The 21,094-nt window shown below is 34.6% G+C and overlaps 1 protein-coding gene and 1 long non-coding RNA gene across 7 annotated transcripts; one reads left to right on the top strand and one right to left on the bottom strand.

The window, feature by feature from the left end:
- The first annotated feature begins 976 nt into the window (after positions 1-976).
- Positions 977-2,328, top strand: LOC105960312 (uncharacterized). Its single transcript, XM_012984477.2, has one exon. It carries the CDS (start codon positions 1,078-1,080, stop codon positions 1,993-1,995), a length of 918 nt encoding a protein of 305 aa, XP_012839931.2. The 5' UTR covers positions 977-1,077; the 3' UTR covers positions 1,996-2,328.
- Positions 2,329-8,525: 6,197 nt separating this feature from the next.
- Positions 8,526-11,431, bottom strand: LOC148770051 (uncharacterized). 6 transcript variants are annotated; one of them, XR_016031789.1, is made up of 8 exons: positions 11,067-11,429; positions 10,811-10,883; positions 10,539-10,740; positions 10,200-10,345; positions 9,933-10,112; positions 9,513-9,624; positions 9,129-9,232; positions 8,526-8,603 (listed from the first exon to the last, which is right to left on the bottom strand). It is a non-coding gene; the product is annotated as an uncharacterized LOC148770051 (long non-coding RNA). The 6 variants fall into 6 exon arrangements; XR_016031792.1 differs by having other exon boundaries at positions 9,933-10,132; positions 10,539-10,883; positions 11,067-11,431; XR_016031788.1 differs by having other exon boundaries at positions 10,539-10,883.
- Positions 11,432-21,094: the final 9,663 nt, after the last annotated feature.

The following is a 21,094-nucleotide window of genomic DNA, read 5'->3' as shown; positions in this document are numbered from 1 at the left end:
TGTAGTAAATTTACGTTTTTGTAAGGAAATTGATGGTTAATTTGACCAGAGTGATCATAACAACAAGTAACACAACAAAAAAAAAAAAACTTAATTGTTTCAAACAATATTTATGGAGAGAAATTCAGGAAATTGAAAATTATCAACTATCAAAACAAAAAAGAGAAATTTTAATGTAAGCATGTTCCATGTATAAATTAATATATTACAATTTATTTTAATTATTTTCTTTAGTTTTATTATCTTATTGATATGAATTTGAAAATAATTGTATTCCATCATTGGTTTTAATTCATGAGTACAACACGAAGTTTTGTAATTATTTGGTTTTATTTAAAAAAATCCTAAAATATATTATATATGCAACTTTAATTATACCAAAAGTATTGAACAATTAAAGCCTCTCGATCGGAAACTCTTAAAGCAATAAAAGTATTGAACAATTTTCTGTTGACTTGTGAGAAAACTATACCAAAAATTCTAACAATGTTAAGAGAAGAAGGGATGAGATGGATGGTGAGTGAACTTCAACAAGAAATAATGAACTCATATTTTATTAAACCTTCATAGATCGATAATATATCGTAGTACGTAATTAAAGAATTATTTTTATGCATTATTAATTTATATAATACGTGGGGCTTATTAAAATTTTCGAATGAGTACTTATTATCGCATAAATTTAGCAAATTAATAATTAACACGTTACCCCTGAGTCGGAACCGAAAAAAATATTATTTAAACAAAAAACATTAATTTATCGAGGTCTTAGTGGCTAATGGTGTATTTATTTGTTTAGATCATAACGTTTTATCCAAAATTGTAACAAAAAATGTGAAGGCAACTACTAAAGTTGGATATGGGGTGTATAGATTAAAATAATATAACAATTAATTATACAAGGTCTAATTGTAATTAACCGTTGAAAATATGAAAGGGATAATGGTTGGATTCTGATTGGGTAATAAGGAAAGGAGGTTACTCCTCCGAAAACCCTATAAATAATACAAGTTGAAGTGCGTGTATGTATAATTTGAAGAACAATATATAGATTCATAAAAGTAAATAATAAAAATAATGGATGCATGTTCATCATCATCGCAGCCGAGGAGTGTACGGCATACCACCCATCCCCAACACCTACTCAAGCTCGTCTACGACCCAGACGAATTCGTATGCGACGGTTGCGATGGGCTAGGGTCCGGGTCCAGTTACAGCTGCTACCCATGCGGTTTCAACCTCCACGAATTCTGCGCCACGTGTCCGGCCACCACCGAATCGGTCTTCCACCCCAGGCACCCACTAACCCTAGTCAACCTGCCGGCCGTGAACAACCGGGTCTGCGACCTGTGCGACGACTACGTGTGTGGGCTCTTCTACACGTGCCGCACGTGCGGCTTTGACGTGCACCCGCTATGCACGCAGCTGCCCGTCCACGTGAAACTCCCGATGCACCGCCATAGCTTGAAACTGAAGCCAGGAGCCGTGACCGCTTGTGATCTCTGCGATGAAGATTGTACCTCTTGGAGGTACAGCTGCGGTAATTGCCAAGTTGATATCCACCTCGAGTGTGCTCTTGACGATGACGATGATGAAATCGTACTGCCTGAGCCGCCGCCGCGGAAGGGCTATTATCGTGACCCGCCGCCCCCGATGTCGATGGGGTACAACAATCAATATCGGCCGCCGCCTCCGAGGATGGGGTACAATCAATATCAGCCGCCGCCGCCGAGGATGGGGTACAACAATCAATATCAGCCGCCGCCTCCGAGGATGGGGTACAACAATCAATATCAGCCGCCGCCGCCGCCGAGGATGGGGTACAACAATCAATATCAGCCGCCGCCGGGGTGCAGTCAGCAGTCACGGAGGGTTATGCCGGCTGAACGGCAGAAAAGTAGCGGAAACAAAAAGAAAAAGATTTATTCTATTGTGGGTAGGTTTGCCCTCAACACATTGGCAACTTCCATTACTGGAATTCCCATGGGCTTCTGATTTCATACTGGTGTGTCGTGCGCGCGCGCGCGCGTGTGTGTATATATAATAATGTTTTACTTCTATTGTTCAAGAAAAATAATGAAATCCATCTAAATTGTGTATAATTGCGTCTATATGCGACACGTGTAGAAGATTTGTAACTCTTCTTTACGTGGTACGCTTTTTGTGATTGAATCTTGTGATTTGTATCACTCTCATTTTTTATGTGAGAGGTTTTATGTTTGATTTTCATGTGTGTGCAGTGGTTGTTTTGTAGGTGACGTTCTTATTTGATCTTATGGTTAATTAGGGATGCCCCTTAAAACATGTTTATAAAAAGTATTGGTTCAATCTTGTTTTCCCAATATTAATTCACTTGTTTGAATTTTATAATTATCTTAAATCTTAATGTTGTTGATATAAGACATATATCACAATGCACGTTAGTGAAATTTTCAATAATTGCACAATCTCAATAACGATATCAACTCAACAAAATTTTCGGAATATCGCATCATTTTGAAATGGAAGATCCTTTGTGGTGAAATCTGGTCGATTGTATACTGTTCATTTGTTCTGTTGAGATCTTAATTGCTATGGTTCAACAAGCGGTAATTGGTGAAGAATTGCTCCGACGGGGTCCATAATGTATAAAATCTTTATTTTGCGGACGATACTCTTCTACTCTGCCACGAGGGGATGCTCTGACCCTTAAGCGAATCCTCGACCAATATGCCCAAATAAATATGCCCAAATCTTTGGCCAAGAGATGAATTTCGAAAAGAGTACAATGTGTTTTAGTCTAGCTACACCTTTGGAGGTTAAGGAATCTATTTGGATTCTAATAGTAACAAACGTGTCTGACTTGTCAAACACTCCTCCTTGAGTCGTGCTCACTACAGTGAAGTTTCCTTGCTTTGGAATCTTTATTTGTCATTAATTTATAGTATTTAATATATATGGGAATTATTATTATAAGGCAAAATAGATTTAGCAAATCTCCTATATATCTCCATCTCCTACGTATTTAAAAGTCCTATAACTAATGGGCTTTCTTGTGTGCATGAAGTTTTGAACGTAACTATAAGAGCAGCATCAGGGTTCATTATTTGGCGTGCCTTCATCGAGAAAAAACTTCAAGAAAATATCGAGATCATTAGTCTATGTTGATTTATCTATGCATGGTGATTGCCCACAAAGGGGAAGAAAAGAGCATGAACAAAGTGGGAGTTCAAACAACTGTTGCTTCAATGCATCGGACATTTGCTGGAGCAGTGCAATAATACAGAGGAAGAAGCTCAGACAACTGTTGAGACAATGCATCAGACATTTGCTGGAACTATGCAGAAATATAGGGGGAGTTGATATAACTGATGCATATCCTTTTATCTCGTGCTTAACTGAACAAATTATCTTCTTAGGTTTTGGAACTAGGGTTTATTTAAGGTTTACACTGTTGGCAAAATTGGTTGATAAACTGTTATAACAGTTTATGTGTTTGCAGTTTATTTCACTACCCTTGTTCATGCAGGTATCATATATTTAGGTGGGGCATGACCAATTAATGCAAAAGGAGGAGATTGTTAGAATGTTGGTGGGATTCTAAGTCCACAATACCAAGTGGAGTCCTATGGAGATGTGTATTAATATGAGGAACATATTTTTCATAGTTATCTCATTAGATAATTTGAGAAGAAAGAAATTATCTCTCCATATTAACCACCTGCACGTGTGTATCCAAAATAGAATGAATTTCACATTTTTAATATTGTGGTTGTTGTCATTAATTGGATGCCTTGTTTGACACGAGAATTAGTATTTTATTAGGATATGATTTTTTGTGCTAACGTAAGCTATATTGTTCTGTATCTAATAATATACGTCTTTTTTTCTTTCCTTTAAATTTCTCCCGGGCTTCACATGATATATTAGGAGGACCTAATGCCTTTTTTTCTTTCCTTTAAATTTCTCCCGGGCTTCACATGATATATTAGGAGGATCTAATGCCGACGTTATTTGCTGAGTCGTTTATCACATTGATGATTTACCACGTCGCCCTTCACCGCCTTCCAAGTCTACCAAGTCAAGTAAGTAAAGGGGGAGAGTGAAAACTAAACACAGGGGAGGGGAAGTTGTACAAGGAACACATACATGGGAAACCCACACATGGGGAGATGAGATGCTGCTGTTGAAACACCTGATACTGATAAAGTTGTTGCTATTGCTAGAATAGTAGGTGGAACTGTTGCTAAGGAAGATGCTGCCGCTGCTGCGAGAGTTGATGAGACTGCTACTGTTGGAAGTGATGATATGCTTTTCTTTGATGCTGAAGAAGGAGCGTGTTATTGAGGGGGAGAAAATGACAAGAATCAATAAATAACAAAGGGAAAGATTGTTAGAATCTATTTGGATTCTAATATTAAGGAACGTGTTTGACTTGTCTAACACTCCTCCTTGAGCCGTGCCCACTACAGGGAAGTTCCCTTACTTTGGAATCTTTATTTGTTATTAATTGGTAGTATTTAATATATATATATATATATATATATATATATATATATATATATATATATATATATATATATATATATATATAGGAATTATAATTATAAGGAAAAATAGATATTGCAAATCTTATATATATTTCCATCTCCTATGTATTTAAAAGTCTTATAATTAATGGGCTTTCTTGTGTGCAGGAGAAGTTTTGAACTTAACTATAAGAGCAACATCAAGGTTCATTATTTGGCGGGCCTTTATTGTGAGAAAGTTTCAAGAAAATATTTATGCCCTCGTTTTGTTTTCCAACTTGGTGATATTATTTTTCCGAACCACATTGTGTATTTATGTTTTTACAAAATGTTTTACTAATTGTTACAACACTTTGCGCAACAGTAACAAAAAAATTGAATCTGACACAAATAATTAATCTTTGCATGAAATAAATTCTAACAAAATCTATTCACCAGTCATTGGGTTTTCAAGTGGTTGATCGGCACGACAAATATTTGGCTATGCGGGCCTCTTTGGTCACACAAGAATATTTTTCAGTTTTTGAGAGATCGCCTTTGGTCCAAGATAAAGGGGTGGGAGGAGAGGCATCTTTCTCAAGCGGGCAAAGATGTTTTAATTAAGACAGTTCTACAAGCAATTTCTTCATATATGATGAGTTGTTTCGAACTATCGAGACTTGAGAAAATTCAATCACGCCTCTAGCTAAACAAGTCTGGAGAGTGTTAACGCAACCTAATCTCCTTATTTTTCAAATAATCAAGGCGAGGTATTTTCCACAAAACGACATTATTCAAGAGGTGACTCGGTCTTGTCCGTCGGCTACATGGAGGAGCATGCTTAAATCTCACCCCTTTCTTTTACAAGGACTCCGAAAACGCATAAGGAACGGCTTCGAGACGGCTATTTGGGTTGATCCTTGGCTACGTGACGACTGAAATTTTAGGGTTCCTAAGAGACGGCCATTTATGAATTGTTTTCCAGATACAATGGCGGGTTTTATTGATTTCAACACCTGATCATGGAATCTCGAGGTTGTTAATACAGTGTTTTGGTCGGTGGACAGGGAACGAATAATGGCCGTTCCAATTGGTTCTCTTAACTCGAGTGATTGATGGGTTTGGCATTACTCTAAGTCGTGAGGGTTTACGGTCCGGTCATGTTACTACAACAGTTTATATCACGGCTGGCAGGCCACGTAACCGAAAGTGGTGGTAGTCATGTTGCGTCTTTTAGTGGTGGTACCAACCGGAGCCGGAACGACTTATGGGATTTGCATCTCCCACCATGAATTCGAATTTTTCTATGGAGGGCGTGTGCAGAGATTCTCCCTACAGGAGCAGAGCTATTTCGCCGGCCTGTGTGCGATGTGGAGCGGCTGTGGAGACTATCTTGTATGCATGTGCTTCAAGAGTGTTGCGACATCGGAAGTGTGTGGAGCTCGCCGTTTTCTAATCTCCGAGCATTGCAGTTAGGCCACTATCGACAATATGGAAAGTGGAAACCGCCCGCGGAGGGAACCATGAAGATAAATTTCTGATGGAGCTATCCCAATTAGTGGCAGGAGCCATGCATTATTCTGTAGCAATGGTCGCCCGCGACTGGAAAGGAGATTGCGTCCGTTAGACATTTTCCGGGGAAACCACTGGCGGTCAAATGCGAGGCGCATCTCGAGGCAATTACTTGGGCTAGTACTAAGGGTTGGAGATCGATTATTGTGAAACGAGATTTGTTTGGAGGTCATTAGCACTCACTCTCCAAGCTGGCGAGGCCTCACTTTCGTCTTTCGGAGCTTATATTGAGGAGCGCTTAGCTGTAGCTTGTTCTTTTGCTTTTCGCGATTTTTCTTGTGTTAAGCGTAGCGGTAACAATTTATCACATTCACTTGCTACAAATGTTGGTTTGAACTGTTGTGAAGGATTCACCATCCTCAAGATTTGGTTATCTATGTATAATAAAATTATTTTTTTCCTCAATAATTGATAATAGAAAAGAAAAAAAAAATAGAGATCGGAGGGTAACCACCGCGGGTGAGTAGTTTGTGTCTCGTCAATGTTGCACCAAAAGGCGAAATCCCTCGCCCCCAGGGCCCCCATCCCTTGGCCCGACAAGGATTGATGGAGGAATGTAAATCATGGTAACTCAACGGCCCGTAGCGGACCCGGACCTGGTGCCCACAAGGAACCAATCTCATTGGAGTTGAAATTCCCACACTGCGGCTGCCAGGATTCGATCCTAGGACCTTGCACCAACTTACCACCTCCGGAAGTGTCTCGTCAATGTTGCTTCTATGGAAGAATTCAATAGAGATAAATAAAAATAAAAAGGGGTAATTGAGCAATAAACCCCTCATATAGATAATAAATTATGATATGTTTACCTTTTAAATTTTTCTTTGTGATAACCCCTAAAAATTGTATTCACAATCCTATCCTTATGTCAATTAGCATAATTACTCTTAATTATTCGTTTTTTTCTTTCTTTCCATAACAATGATTTAATTCCTAAAAATATAATTTAATTCCTAAAAATCTGTTTTCATGTTCTTAAAAATTTGCTACCAAATAAAAAATAATTATTATTTTATTTTTTATTATTTTTGGATTATTTAGCCATTTTTTTTAATTTTTTTAATAATTTTTTTCTTAATTGTTTTTTAATTTTTTTTAAACAAAAAATTGAATTTTTTTTCTCGGCTGGTTTACAACTCCGAATATGACTATAGTTGAATATGACTATATGTGACTATGTAGACATATTCTTTCTTTATATTGCAATTTTTTTAATTTTCAACCTAAAAATTCCGATTATATAATGTGGTATAGTCATGTTTACCAAAGTATATAAAACAACGAAGATTCCCTATTGTTTACGAAAAAAATCCAATCAAAATCCACACAAAAAATAACAATTTTGAATCTAGTTATTAGAAGTCAACTTGAAAACGAGAAGATAGAACAATAGTCATATTCGAAAAATACATAAATATGACTATAGTCATATTACTCATGCTGTTCAGATCTTAAAAAGAAAGAAACAAAAAAGTAATCGAAAAATACATAAATAAATATAGAAAAATAACGAAAGAGAGGCATGGGGAGTCGACGACAACGGCAGTGGTGGCGGTGGTGAAGGAAAGAGGTGGTGAACAAATTTGAAGAAAAAATTGAGAAATCGAGAAAGATAACGAAAAAGAGAGCAAGAGCCTTACGTGGAAATGAAGGAGGAGGCGGCGGCGACGAGCAGCGACGGTAATGGTGGTGTACAAATCTATGTGGAGACGATGGTGGTCTAAAGAGAGAGAAATCGAGAGAGACAACGAACACGAAAAAATAATTAATCACTAATCGAGTGAATCAACAATAGTCATACACTACAAAAAAAAAGCATTTTATGTGACGAGAAAATTCGTCACTCAAACTTAAACTTTCGTCACATAAACATTTATGTGACAAATTATTTCGTCGCAGCGTTCGTCGCGTAGGGCCTGTCGCGAAAGGTGTTTTGTGACGAAATACTGTTTTTGTCACCAGAGATTGTGACGGAATATAATTTCGTCACAGAATTGTGTGTTTTTGCGACAAAATGTTCGTCACCTAGAAAACTTAAATTTGTCATAACAAGCTTATTTCGTCACTGTAGGTGCTGCTTATTGTGACAAATTATTTCGTCACATGAACTACAAGATCTATTGAGACAAAATTTTCGTCCCATAAAATACATTTTTATAATGTAGAATTTACCTGACAACATAATTTATTATATAATATATACATGCCTTAATTTTTACTTTTCTAATATACAAAAATAATATAATTAAACTTCATTGAACTAAAGAATGATTCTTAAATAAAAAAAAAATACTTATATTGCAATATGTAGTAGTACTATCACACTTACAGAAAACCTCACATTCTAGTTTACACTCAAAAGCTATAATAAAATATAAATAAAAGCTATAATCATTAGTTTGCACCTAATGATATTGTATCCTTCTTCCCCTTAGCCTTCTTTGTGACCGTAATTCCATCTCTTAACAGTTGCAGCAATTACTTATAATAGTGAAGATACTCCTTTTCCATCCAATTACAGAAGTGCTTGTACCTTCTATCAACCTGTACCAACAAAACATAATCCATAACATAGAAAAACATTACCTCCATTAGTTCTAGACATAAATGAAATATACGTAGAACACAAACAATTAGTAATAAAACAAATGTTATGGCAGTTACCTCAATCAATAAAAAAATAAAGAAATAAAATAAAGAAAGCATTCAAATGCTCTTGCGTTATTTTTTTTCCTATTCTTTTTGGTCTCCAATGAAATTGATGTTAACACATAGGAAAACATTTTTGAACTTCTTAACTTAGCTAAAGCAGAAGTTTGCTCTATTATATGTATGCTTATTCTTGTAAGATCCAGTTTTCTAGACAAAACAACCAATATCATAATAGATAATCAGATAGGATTCTAACTTCTAACAAGTTCCACAAATACGCCGTCAAAGACTTACACATCCGCAACCAAAGTACACTCAGCTATATAGAAACTAAAACTACAGAGATATCATTGCATATAATATATATCCAAATACATGCATATAATATTAAGTATAAAGAAAGGGAGAGATATATACCCATAGGTCATCTTGCCCGAGTAAGCTTGAGTGGTCTCTATTAGCTTGAGTGGATAACATCTATAAGCCACAAAAGATGATCAGACATAAGCCATCGATTTCGTCTGCAAAACAAAACAACGTTATTTTCAGCAGAAGCTGCACGGTTTTGTTACTATGCTGCATTTCGATCAAACTACGATATAAAGCAAAACACATAACCTCAAATCAAATGCAAATGTAAGCATTACACAATATACCACAATATACTCAACAAAAATGTTGTATATATATATATATATATATATATATATATATATAGATAGATAGATATTTCAGCTAATTTTTCCAATATAGTTAAGTTTTGAGCAGATATAGATCACAAGCATAGTGATGAATCTTGACTGAAACTTCTGCAAAACCAAGTTTCCCTGGTTTGGACGGGAGGCAGAGGCAGAGGGTTGTCGGAGGCGGAATGAAGAACTCATCAGCCGAGCACCAAACCACATCAGTATACCTGCAGTCAAAGTGTGTACATCCATTAATACAAAAATAATGATAAATGGACAGTAAATATAAAACACTCTTTAGTGATTAATGAATTGATCCAAAGGCATACAGAAAAAAACCTAATTATTTGTTTGATAATTCCATTTCCCTGCCATGATTTGCAACTCAATTCCTCCAATAAAACACACGCTCTACAGATTGACGAATTAGCATTCAAACTACACCTAAGCAAGTCCCCTGCTTCTATCTATACATTACTCACACATTTGTACTAAAATTTACACCACACTGGTAAATTCTCACATATATACGTACCGGCATTGTAATTTCAACCTCACTTCTAAAAGCACTGCCTAGCACTTGTCGACCGGAGGTTGGAGTATTATGAGCTTATCTCAGCTATCCACTTTCAATGTCAGATAAGAGCAGAGAATCTCGTAAAATAATTCTCCGACACTCAAAGCAAACCCTACGGCTCTGAGGTACTTCCATTATCTGCATACATCAATCAACAACTGCAGTTAGTTGCAATCATTAACACAGCTGCAGAAAGATCTTTTACGAGTTCTATCACGTTCTCACCATCATTGAAAATTGAAAACTGAAAAAAGACAGAAAGCAATGAGATGAAGCCGAATTCGATGAAGCATTGTTTCTCTCTGTGTATTGTTACTAATTTCAAGAATCTTTTGGACTACGTAATTTGCAAACTGGTCCTTCATCATCACCTAAAAATGAAAAAAATAAATAAATAACTAAACAATTGATTAACAAAGGCACGTCCACGGTGAAATCCTTATTATATTGTTAGCCAGTTAAAAAGAGCAGAAAGAATGATGCCAAGAGACATCAATTAGGTATAGATAAAGAATGTACATAGTTTATTCTTCAAACAAGGTGTTGAATAATAGATTCTCTTACCAGTAAATTGTCATTGTCTTCAAACTGCAGAAGGATCTCATCAATCAAAAACTCCCGTTCAGCGGCATCGCCAAACTCTAAACATTTCTCTACAACATTTGATGCATACTTGTCCTGGCTCCTTTGTACAATTTTCCCACACAATTTGTGGGTATTTTGACTCCGTACAAGCGTTTTTCCAATTTCCCCTTTCCAAAACGTGCTGTAAAAGTAGATCAAATTTTTATTGCCTAAGAGTTAAGATAATAAGATAAATGTATTGAACGAAGAACCTAATGGCTGAGAATCCTAATTCCCATTCACGAGCTCCGATCGACTCCAACCTCGGCAATTTTCGGCATCAGCCTAAATAGGTTTCAAAAATAAAATCATAAACCTGCTTAACTTAATTTTGAGAACATAACTAAATTCTGGCCCTTTTATGCAAAAAACCTAACATTCCATTGAAGAAATGGAGAGAAGAAAACGGGAGAGGTGGAGTTAGAGTGAAGAGGGGAGATGGAGAGAAAAATAAATTAGTAATTATACCTGAATCGATTGGCGGTGGCGAAGGCAAACGAATACTGGCGCTGGCGAAGGAAAACGAACACTGGCGGTGGCCAAGGAAAACGAACACTGACGGTGGCGAAGGAAAACGAACACTGGCGGTGGCGAAGGAAAACGAACACTAGCGGCGGCGAAGGAAAATGAACACTAGCGGCGGCGAAGGAAAATGAACACTAGCGGCGGCGAAGGAAAACGAACACTGGCGGTGCAACGATAATGGTGGACGCGAAAGGCAGATCGAAGAGCAGATCGTTCGGGTAAAGAAAATGAGAAGGAAAGAGAAGGGAATTTATGAGAAAAAAAAGAAAAGGATCGGACTAAGTCTAAAAAATTGGGGGAAGATTTTCTAGTAATAAGTAATTTATATTATTTTTATGTAACGACGAAATAATTTTGTCACAACAAAAAAAGAATGTGACGAAATTACTTTGTCATAAGAAACCTAAATATTTGTCACAAGATACTGCCGGTCAATTGTTTACAATTTTTGTATATTCTACGGTGACGGTTTTCCATTATTGTCACATAAAATGAAGTTTATGTGACGAAATTAACCTTCATCACCTAAAATATTCACTTACGTGACATTGTGAAATTTTGTCATAATATCTCCCTTTACTGTGACAAAATTTTATTTTGTCACAAAAGATTGTCACATAAAATACTTTTTTTTGTAGTGATATTCGAACCAGAGTAGTCATGTTCATGCTGCTGTTTCAGATCTGGAGAGAAAAAAAAAAAAAAAAATCGAAAATAACGAAAGGGAGGGATGGGGAGTCGACGACAACGACGGTGAATGAAAGAGAGAGTGTGGACGTGGCTACGGTGGCGGTGGTGGACAAATCTGAAAAAAAAAAAAAAACTGAGAAATCGAGAGAGAACGAAAAAGGAAAATTTCTATGTAACGCATCCGACGAAGGGCGGCGGCGACGAGGTGGGGGAGGCACCGCCGCCACCACTTGTACGGAGGAGGGCCTCCTGCATTAGGTTTCGGCCGGCCGGCGGTTGAAAGGTATTGTTGGCTCCGGCGGTGACGAGTGCACAAATAACGGTGGCTATGGTGAGCGGACTACGGCGGTGGTGTGAAAAAGATAAAGGAGGGCGCCGGTGAAAAAGATAAGGTGAGCGGAATATTTTCCATTTGAGGGGATGTTGCATATTTCCCAAATAAAAATTAGTGAATGGTTTTTTTTATGAAAAAAACAAAAAAGAAAATTGGTCCAATTAACTGCCCAAATCAATTGAGAATTGCGTGTTGACATTTATAAAAATATTCTGTTTATGTTTTTTTTTTTTTAAATGATCATATCGTAAATAAATGCAAACTTCAGCAATTAGATTCATATAAGTTGAGCATGACTTGTTATTTCAAAAGCTACTACGATCATGAAATATATGAAATAATCAAATAATTTTGTATTTTGTTTTATAACTCATCTGAATCTTCTTGTAATATTGTTACTTGTTCTTATTCTTCTATTACCGAATTATCAAGAGTACCAAATTATAGCATTAATCTTGTCGGTATTACCAATTCTCATTAGAAAAGTTAGGGTTGTTCATGGGTCGGTTTTACCCGACAACCGACCCATTATCGGCCCGACTATTGCGGCCGATAATTACCCATCAACCGACCCGTTCTGGTCGGGCCGATAATATCAACCGACCCATGCATAGTCGGGTCGGTTATAGTTTCTGAAATATTGAAAAGTCGGTTGGCCGATATTACCCGACCAACCGACTTTTTTTTTTTTTTTTTTTTTTTTTTTCTAGCCTTTTGACCCTACATTTAATTTTTGGGCAATAATGTTTGAGTTTTTTGGAGATGCTAATATTTAGAATGTGTTTTTGTATTTGAAGTAGTTGAATAATTGAATCAGATCTCTTTTTTTTCAAATATTAGAATCTCATTGATTGTCCAGGAAGAATTCTCGTTCTTTTTTTTTTTTTTTTTCTTTTGTATATCTCACATTAAACAAAGATCAAAGAAGCCAAACAAGAAGAAACAAGCCAGAATATATCTATAACATAAATATGTGGGATTCTTTATATTTGTTAGAATACTATTTATGAGTGAAAAAAACATGAAGTTTTTCTCGAGAATTATTTAATGAGAATAGTATTTTTTTTTTCCTCATAAATTGAAAATCTGATTTTTTTTTTTAATGTGGCCGATATCGGCCGATAATTTGCAACCGAACTGTTTCGGCAACCGACAAAGTCGGTTGCCAACCGTTACCCGACCCACAATAGTCGGGCCGGTAATAGTTTTGCATATTTGCAATAGTCGGTTGGTCGGGTCGGGCCGATAATCGGCCGATATTCAACCGACCCGACCCATGAACAACCCTAAGAAAAGTTAGTACCTAGTCTTATCAATAGGGTACATGTGTAGGATTCGAGTCCCCCATTTCCTACTCCTCTTGTAATGGATTTGAATTTCCTCAAAAACAAAAAATAATAACGGTATTGGTATATATGAAATACTAAGTGCAAAAAATAAAATAAATAAATAATATTTTTTGTCAAATATGTATTTGAAAACAATGATATAGCTACAAAATATGAATATATTATAGGAAATAAATACAGTCTCAATTGAAAAGGACTAGGAAATATAGTGTACATAACAAAACAGCTCTTTATAGGGCCTTTTGTTTTTAGTGAAAAGACAAGATTGATTGATTAGTCACTTGTAATCAATAGTTAGGTTTACAATATATCGGCCCGCATCTGATTAAGGGCCCGATTTCTTATCCTTCCATATCCTGGAATTCGAAGATTAGGTAATCACACCCCTTCTCCCGAGATTACGTAGTCCAGCCACTATTCATGGATTCATAAGGTATTTTGCTGCCGAAATTGTCCTCAATAAATAATAATAATAATAATAATAATAATAATAATAATAATAATAATAATAATAATAATAATAATAATAATAATAATAATAATAATAATAATAATAATAATAATAATAATAATAAAAAATAAATAAATAAAAAATAAAACCTACAAAAATAATTCAACTACTGTAGTAAAAAAAAACATAGGACCCCTTTTATCCATGCAAGGGAAGATAATTTCGATTTTTAACACACATAATAATGTAATTGTAGAATAAAGTCTAAATAGTCTTTTAAACCTAATAAGAGATACGAAAGGATTAATTAATAGTCCAATTTGTTAGTCTATAAATCATAATATGAGATTGATTTTTTTTAACTCAATCCAAATAATGTAGTCCATGGTAAGGGGGGGTGTTAGCCCATCCCTCAAAGCAAAAGGGCCCATAGAATACTAATATTCTGAATTAAGTGATACTAGGTGAAGATTGGAACCAAATTTCGATGCGAATAGTTGCAATATTTGAAACGGTATGTTTCATTCCCAAAATTCTGGAAACGAAATTGAAATACATATTAGATTACAATTTTCTATCTGATATTAACATCGAAAAATATTTCCTAACAATTCCGATTTTGTTTTACCGAATATTTACACTTATAAATAATAATATCAATAATATTCTTTGTATTATAGATGACTGAAAAAAAAATTCTAAATTTTGTTGGTCTGACCCAAAATTTCCGATTTTCGAACAATTTTTTTCAAACGAATTTCCGAAATTCTGATTTCTAAAGTTGTTTCTTTTATGAAAGTTTTAATCCGCAGTCAATGCAAAAAATCCATTTGATGCCGTATATACTACAAATAGGGATGACAACGGGTTGGTTCTGGGCCGGGTTTGCCTAAACACAAGACCCGACCCACGAAAAATATATAAACCCAAGACCCGCCCCAATCCGTTTTAGCTTGGACCCAGACCCTAACTAAACGGTTCTGACCCGCCAGACCCGTTAGACCCATTAGCATACAAAAAGTTTAATATTTTTTAACTTTCATAACATTTTGCTTGTATATATTTACGAAACAATCTCAATGCTAAAATACAATATTTTAAAAAATCTCTACGAGTTATATAACATGAACAATAAAATTACAATTAATTATATTTAACTTCAATAATAAGTAAAATTCAAAATGCAAGACAATTAGCGGTGGTCGACAAGTGATAAATATTACTCACGAAAATGAGAGTCCAAAAATAAAACAGTGAAAATAGGTAAATGAGAATAGACAAGATGGAAATTGATAGTTTGATAAATGTAATCCAAAATTATATATATATATATATATATATATATATATATATATATATATATATATATATATATATATATATATATATATATATATATATATATATATATATATATATATATATATATATATATATATATATATATATATATATATATATATATATATATATGTGTGTGGGTCGGTTCTGGGTCGGTTCCGTAACCCGCCCCAGAACCATCCGGTTCTAGAAACTTAAACCCATTACCCGACCCAGAACCATTTAGTTGACCCAGACCCGCCTCAAACGGGTCGGTTCCGGGTTCAAGACCCGCAAAACCCGTACCCATTGCCATCCCTAACTACAAATGGTACTCTTTGTCTATGAAATAGTAATTTTTGGTACATATAACCAATGTTATCAGAACCGAATCGGTTATTGTATGGGACAATTATTTGGGCCATAGTTTTATAGGGTCGAATCGGTTCAACTGGGTTTTTGATTTTTTAATATTTTATTATTTTATTAATTTTAATGTTTTAAAAATATTACATTTTTATAGTTTTCTAATCTTCCACTTATTATTTCATTTTTATCTACATCACCCAGTTTTTAATAGGGTAAATTACAAACATCCCCTGAGGTATGGTCAAATTACAAAAACCCCTCTCTTGTTTGGATAATTACATATACCCCCCTCAACTCTGATTTTTTCTTACATTTCCACCCTTATGGTGCCAAATTCAACATAATGATCTAGATTCCGTGAATTGTGCTCTATTTTGTACTCGTTTTGTGTAAAAACACAGTTTCCGATGCACCACAAACTGATATAGACAAGCTAAAAATCACATATTATGATCATCTTACTTCATAATGTAGAGTTTGAATGGGATAAAACGGGTACAAAAGTGATAATATTCCATATAATCTCGAAGATTCCACTAAATTTGAGGAGTTGAGGGGTGGTTGTAATTATCCAAACAAGAGGGGTTTTTTGTAATTTGACCATACCTCAGGGGGTGTTTGTAATTTACCCATTTTTAATATATTTTTTTTGCTTACACTTTATATTTTTCCATTTTTTATTCTCCAAATCCGACGATCGGTCACCCTTATTCGACCATCCATGACAATATCCTGCCGGTCCAGACCGGTGCAACATTGCCTATAAGACTATAACCAATTGAACAAACTAATTCCTTAACAACGTAACCAAGCATGATGTTTAAGAGCTTATAATCTCTTTTAAGGTGTTTGGTAATTTTATTTTTCAAAAATATCTTAAAAATTCAAAAAATAAGGTGATGGTGTCAAATAAGATCTTTTTTTTTTCACTAGGCCAAACTACAACACTGGCGATGAAATTCTGCGACGAAAACAAGGGTCTTGTGCCGAAATAGCAACGGAAATAAATCGTCACAAGGAGGATAAAAAGCGGTCGCACTGGCTCTCGTCGCAAAGGTGCGGCGAAAATTTACTTTCGTTGCAAGTAGTGCGACGAAAGTACATAATCGTCGCACGATTCGTATTTAAAAAAAAATAGTACTTTATAATCTATTGCGACGAATTATCTGGTTCCATCGCAAATCTCCAACGATATTTTTGTATTATCGTCGCAACGGTTAGCGACGCTTCTTTAATTATTGACGCTTTGTTTTTAATACTCTTACAACGAATGTTTATGATTCGTTGCAAATTTTCAATACAAGGTTGCGACGATATGTTTTCCATATTCGTCGTTATAGGATACATGATTTTCATAGCGACGAATAACAATTTCGTCGCAAATGTATTTATAATTTTTATATTAAATCTCATTTTTATTATTAAGTGATAAATTAAACGACAAAATTAAACATGTATCAATTGTAGTAATAAAAATTAACACCATATATAAAAAAACATCAAATCACATTAAAATTTCAAAACTAAATAATATAGCATGGTTCTACAGACTTTTATTAAAAAGACACAAAACTTAAATCAATTTTCTAAACTCCACCATCATTCGAAGTACTAGGCATTGAGGCTCGGATCCCTTGGTGTCTTAAACTCACGAGCGTGTTCAATTTTAATTCATGTCTATGTTGTAATTGCTCTTCCAATCGATCCACTTTCTCATCTTTAGTTTCAATTGTTCTTGCATTAACTTCATTTGGACCTCCATTTTGTCTAACTGATGAAGGGCTCGACTCTCCAATCACTTTTTTATTTGTGCTTTTAATCCCAAATCCTTTAATCTTTCTCAACACTAATTCAATCGCAATAGAGTTGGTTGTGCTTTCATCGCTTCCATCTTGCATAAAATCTTCATAAACTCTCTCAAAATCAGCCTGAAAAAGATTAAGTACACAAGTTAAGCCATAATTTCGATAGCATAACAGTAAAAATATGAACATACCCAAAACAAAATCCATATCAATATACAACCAACATATCCAAAAAATATAAATATCCACATCCATAAAGCTCAACTACGTACCAATTAAACATATTAAACGATTAAGCACATAAGATAAATCAAATTTCGACATCATAACATCTAATATATGAGCATATATACCAAAATATCCGTATCAATACACAACAACCAAAATAATCAAAATATCCTCAAAATATCCATCTCCATATATCCCAACTAAACATACAACAACAATAACCAACTGAAACAAATAAAATTGTACTTACCAAAATAAGAAGTTGTTCAGGAGTTTCCTTTCCAGTAAAGTGTTCTTACGTATCTCCCTACTCGCCAATGGTTGGCTTAATTTCCTTGAATGTATCAATGCCCATATAGGCTTTCTAAGTATCAACCACAATAGGATATTTGCTAAATTTTTTAAACTATAATATTAAATTATAAAGTAAGTAGAAGGCATTATAAATTTAACGAAATTTAAATTACAAATTAAATCACTTACATGTTTGTGGGACCAACTACTGATACTAGTTCAATCCTAATGATGGTATGTCGAGACTTTCTTTCACGAGTCCTTGCATTTATTGAATTTGGACTGTGAAATAAAACACAAATTAATACACTTTAAGCATATATTTATATAAAAGCGGTCAATAACTAAAAAGTATAGAATTTACCTACCCGTCACCCCCCTGAAGTAGACATAGAATATAATGATCACATAGTTTATGCCACATTACATTTGAGCAGTTGCAAGGTTTGACGCTTGATCAAAAAAGGTCTTCCATTTTCTAGTTTTGTGATATTTCCGACGAGTATTGGCAGTCTCATTAAATCATTTCTTTATAGACTCGTTATCAGGGAGTTTCCAAGTATCCTAAGAAGCATAAAGTTTCCATTAATTTACAATAAAACAATATAGATAATTGAATAAAATAGAAGAAATTTAACTTTCAAATACCTTGAACATTAAACACATACTCTCAACACGGCCCTTTTTTTGTGCTTAAGACATGGAATACATGGATCAAAATTGTCACAAAGAGAAACCTCATTTGTAATTGCCACCGCCAACTTGCACCTTCCACGCCCCACAGGAACACCATTATCGTCGAAATCCAGTTCAACTATGCCATCACCACTTGTAGACTTAACAGGAATATTTTGCTCCGACATCACTCACCTGGGAAAGAAAATAAGATATACATAGATACAAATAAAGTGAAGACAATACTTATTATAGGAAAAATAGAATTTGAGAAGGAGATAAATAAGACGTAATAGAAACCCCCATTGCTTATGGGTTGATTATCATTGATTATAAATAGTGAAATATTAGAAGGTAATAGAGTTTAATTAGGTAACTAAATCATAACTAATTTAGGTAACTGAATCATACTAGAATCCTAATATTACAAGAGTTCTATAATATAATATACTCTAACATGCTCCCACAGTCAAAATGTGACGAACGTTATGATTGGACAATCACTTGCTAACAAGCTCACGCGGTCGGAACGAATAAACACGAAACGTAAAGACTGGACAAGAAGCCGCGAAACACAGGGCAAGAGAAATCCTCTGCAGAAATATCTGCCCAATTGATAAAAAAAAAATTAATAATAACTTTTTTTTTTTGTTTTTCTGAGGGAGAGAAGAGATGATATGCACGAGAAAAAGAGAGATATGAGAGGAGGAAGAAGAATAATTAAAAGAATGATAGAGAAAAAACGAGAGATAAGAGAGATTAACCGACTATGACAATGGAGTGGGACTCTTGTCACGTGAAGAAGAAGATGTCAGAAAAAAATATATAAGTTAAAAGAGAAGAGTACCACCACCAGGGGAGAGAGAAAATTGAAAATTAAGACGTAATAAAAAGAATAGAATTGGAGAAAGGGAGAACTAAGACGTAATAGTTCTACCCCATTGAGTTATGGGTTGATTTGCATTGAATATACTTTGATGAAGACCGCCTTGAATTTGATGAAGAACTACTTGAATATTGTAGAGAGAAATTTCTCCTACGGTTTTTCTTCTTCTTGAGTTCTCTCCTTGAATTGTGTAGGGAGGGTCCCTATTTATGTGGTAGAATAAGGTTCCTACATAAAGTCTTCTTGATGACGTGGCGCGATTTAATTGGCCTTTATTAAATTGATATTTATCTCTTATAACTTCGAAGAGAAGAAACAATCCTATTGGCCAATAATTAATTGATATTTATCTCCATGACTTGTCTTACAAGACAAGATATAATTTAATTTAGACAAAATTTAATTGGATAATTTAATTAATCAATTAATTAATTTTATGCGTCTAAAATGGCGTTGACTTTTTTTTCTTCGATTTATTTTATTTTCACGCCGTTGACTGATCAACAAAGTAAGATTATTGTGAATACAATACAATAATCTTATTGTCTTACATAATAATACTAATGTGTTCACAATAAGATTAAATATTTTTATCTTTTTTTTTAGCAATTTTTATTTTGAAAACAATCAACATTGTAATATTATAGTGCAAGCAGTAATATTACAGTGTGAGATAGTAATACTGCATGCCAAAACAATAATAATAATATTACACAGTAAAATATTGTGTTAACAACAATATTACTATCTGAAACAATAATATTGCATGCATAGACATTAATATTAGTGTGTTAACAATATTAGTATTGTTTGAGACAGTAATATTCTTAACAATAATATTCAACAATATTACTAAGTAACATCAATATTCATGTCTGAGACAGTAATATTACAATCCAATACACTAACGTTATTGTTAAGACAATAATATTATTTTGTTAACAATAGTATTAGTTTATGGCGGTCGGAAAAAAAAAAAATCAACGCCGGAGATCGGCGGTTAATGGCTACAACTTCAGATTTTTATTTTCAAAATTCCAAAACAAAAGGTCAACATTAGAGATCGGTGGTCAACAACAGCTGACCGGCGATGACGATCAAAATTGAATTAGGTGTAAAAATTGGTTAATTAGTAAAATTTGGGCTAAATTAGGTTTAAGTCGTGAAATTGTGGTGAATTAGAGTTTCAAGTAGTTAACGATAATTTTGGTATATATGAGAGAATTTTCTTTAGTTGCATGTAAGTGTTGATTGGTGGATATATCTGCAAGACAAAAGTTGGATGTCACATTTTTAATGAAGTGCTCTTGTCATAGTTTAACGCAACTCGTTTGGGCTACCTTATAAATCTAGAGATCTTTGGAGCCATTTCACATTGGGCATGTGCATCGTGCACCAGCAAAATGTGTAGGAGGAGGTGCCCTCGGCGTTAGCACTCCAAGGCCCAAGTTAGAAGATCTCAAAGAATCATAGTCAAATATGTAACACCCTCCATGAATATTAGTTAAAGAAGAAATATTTTAGTGGTCTTTAAAAATTTCTAATCGATTTGAACCTTGAGAAACCCAAA

This window comes from Erythranthe guttata, chromosome 6, assembly GCF_056151865.1.
Source record: "Erythranthe guttata isolate IM_541 chromosome 6, IM_541, whole genome shotgun sequence".
NCBI classification, from domain to species: Eukaryota; Viridiplantae; Streptophyta; class Magnoliopsida; order Lamiales; family Phrymaceae; genus Erythranthe; species Erythranthe guttata.
Note: the sequence above shows the minus strand (reverse complement) of the source record. Positions and strands in the feature narration are given on the sequence as shown.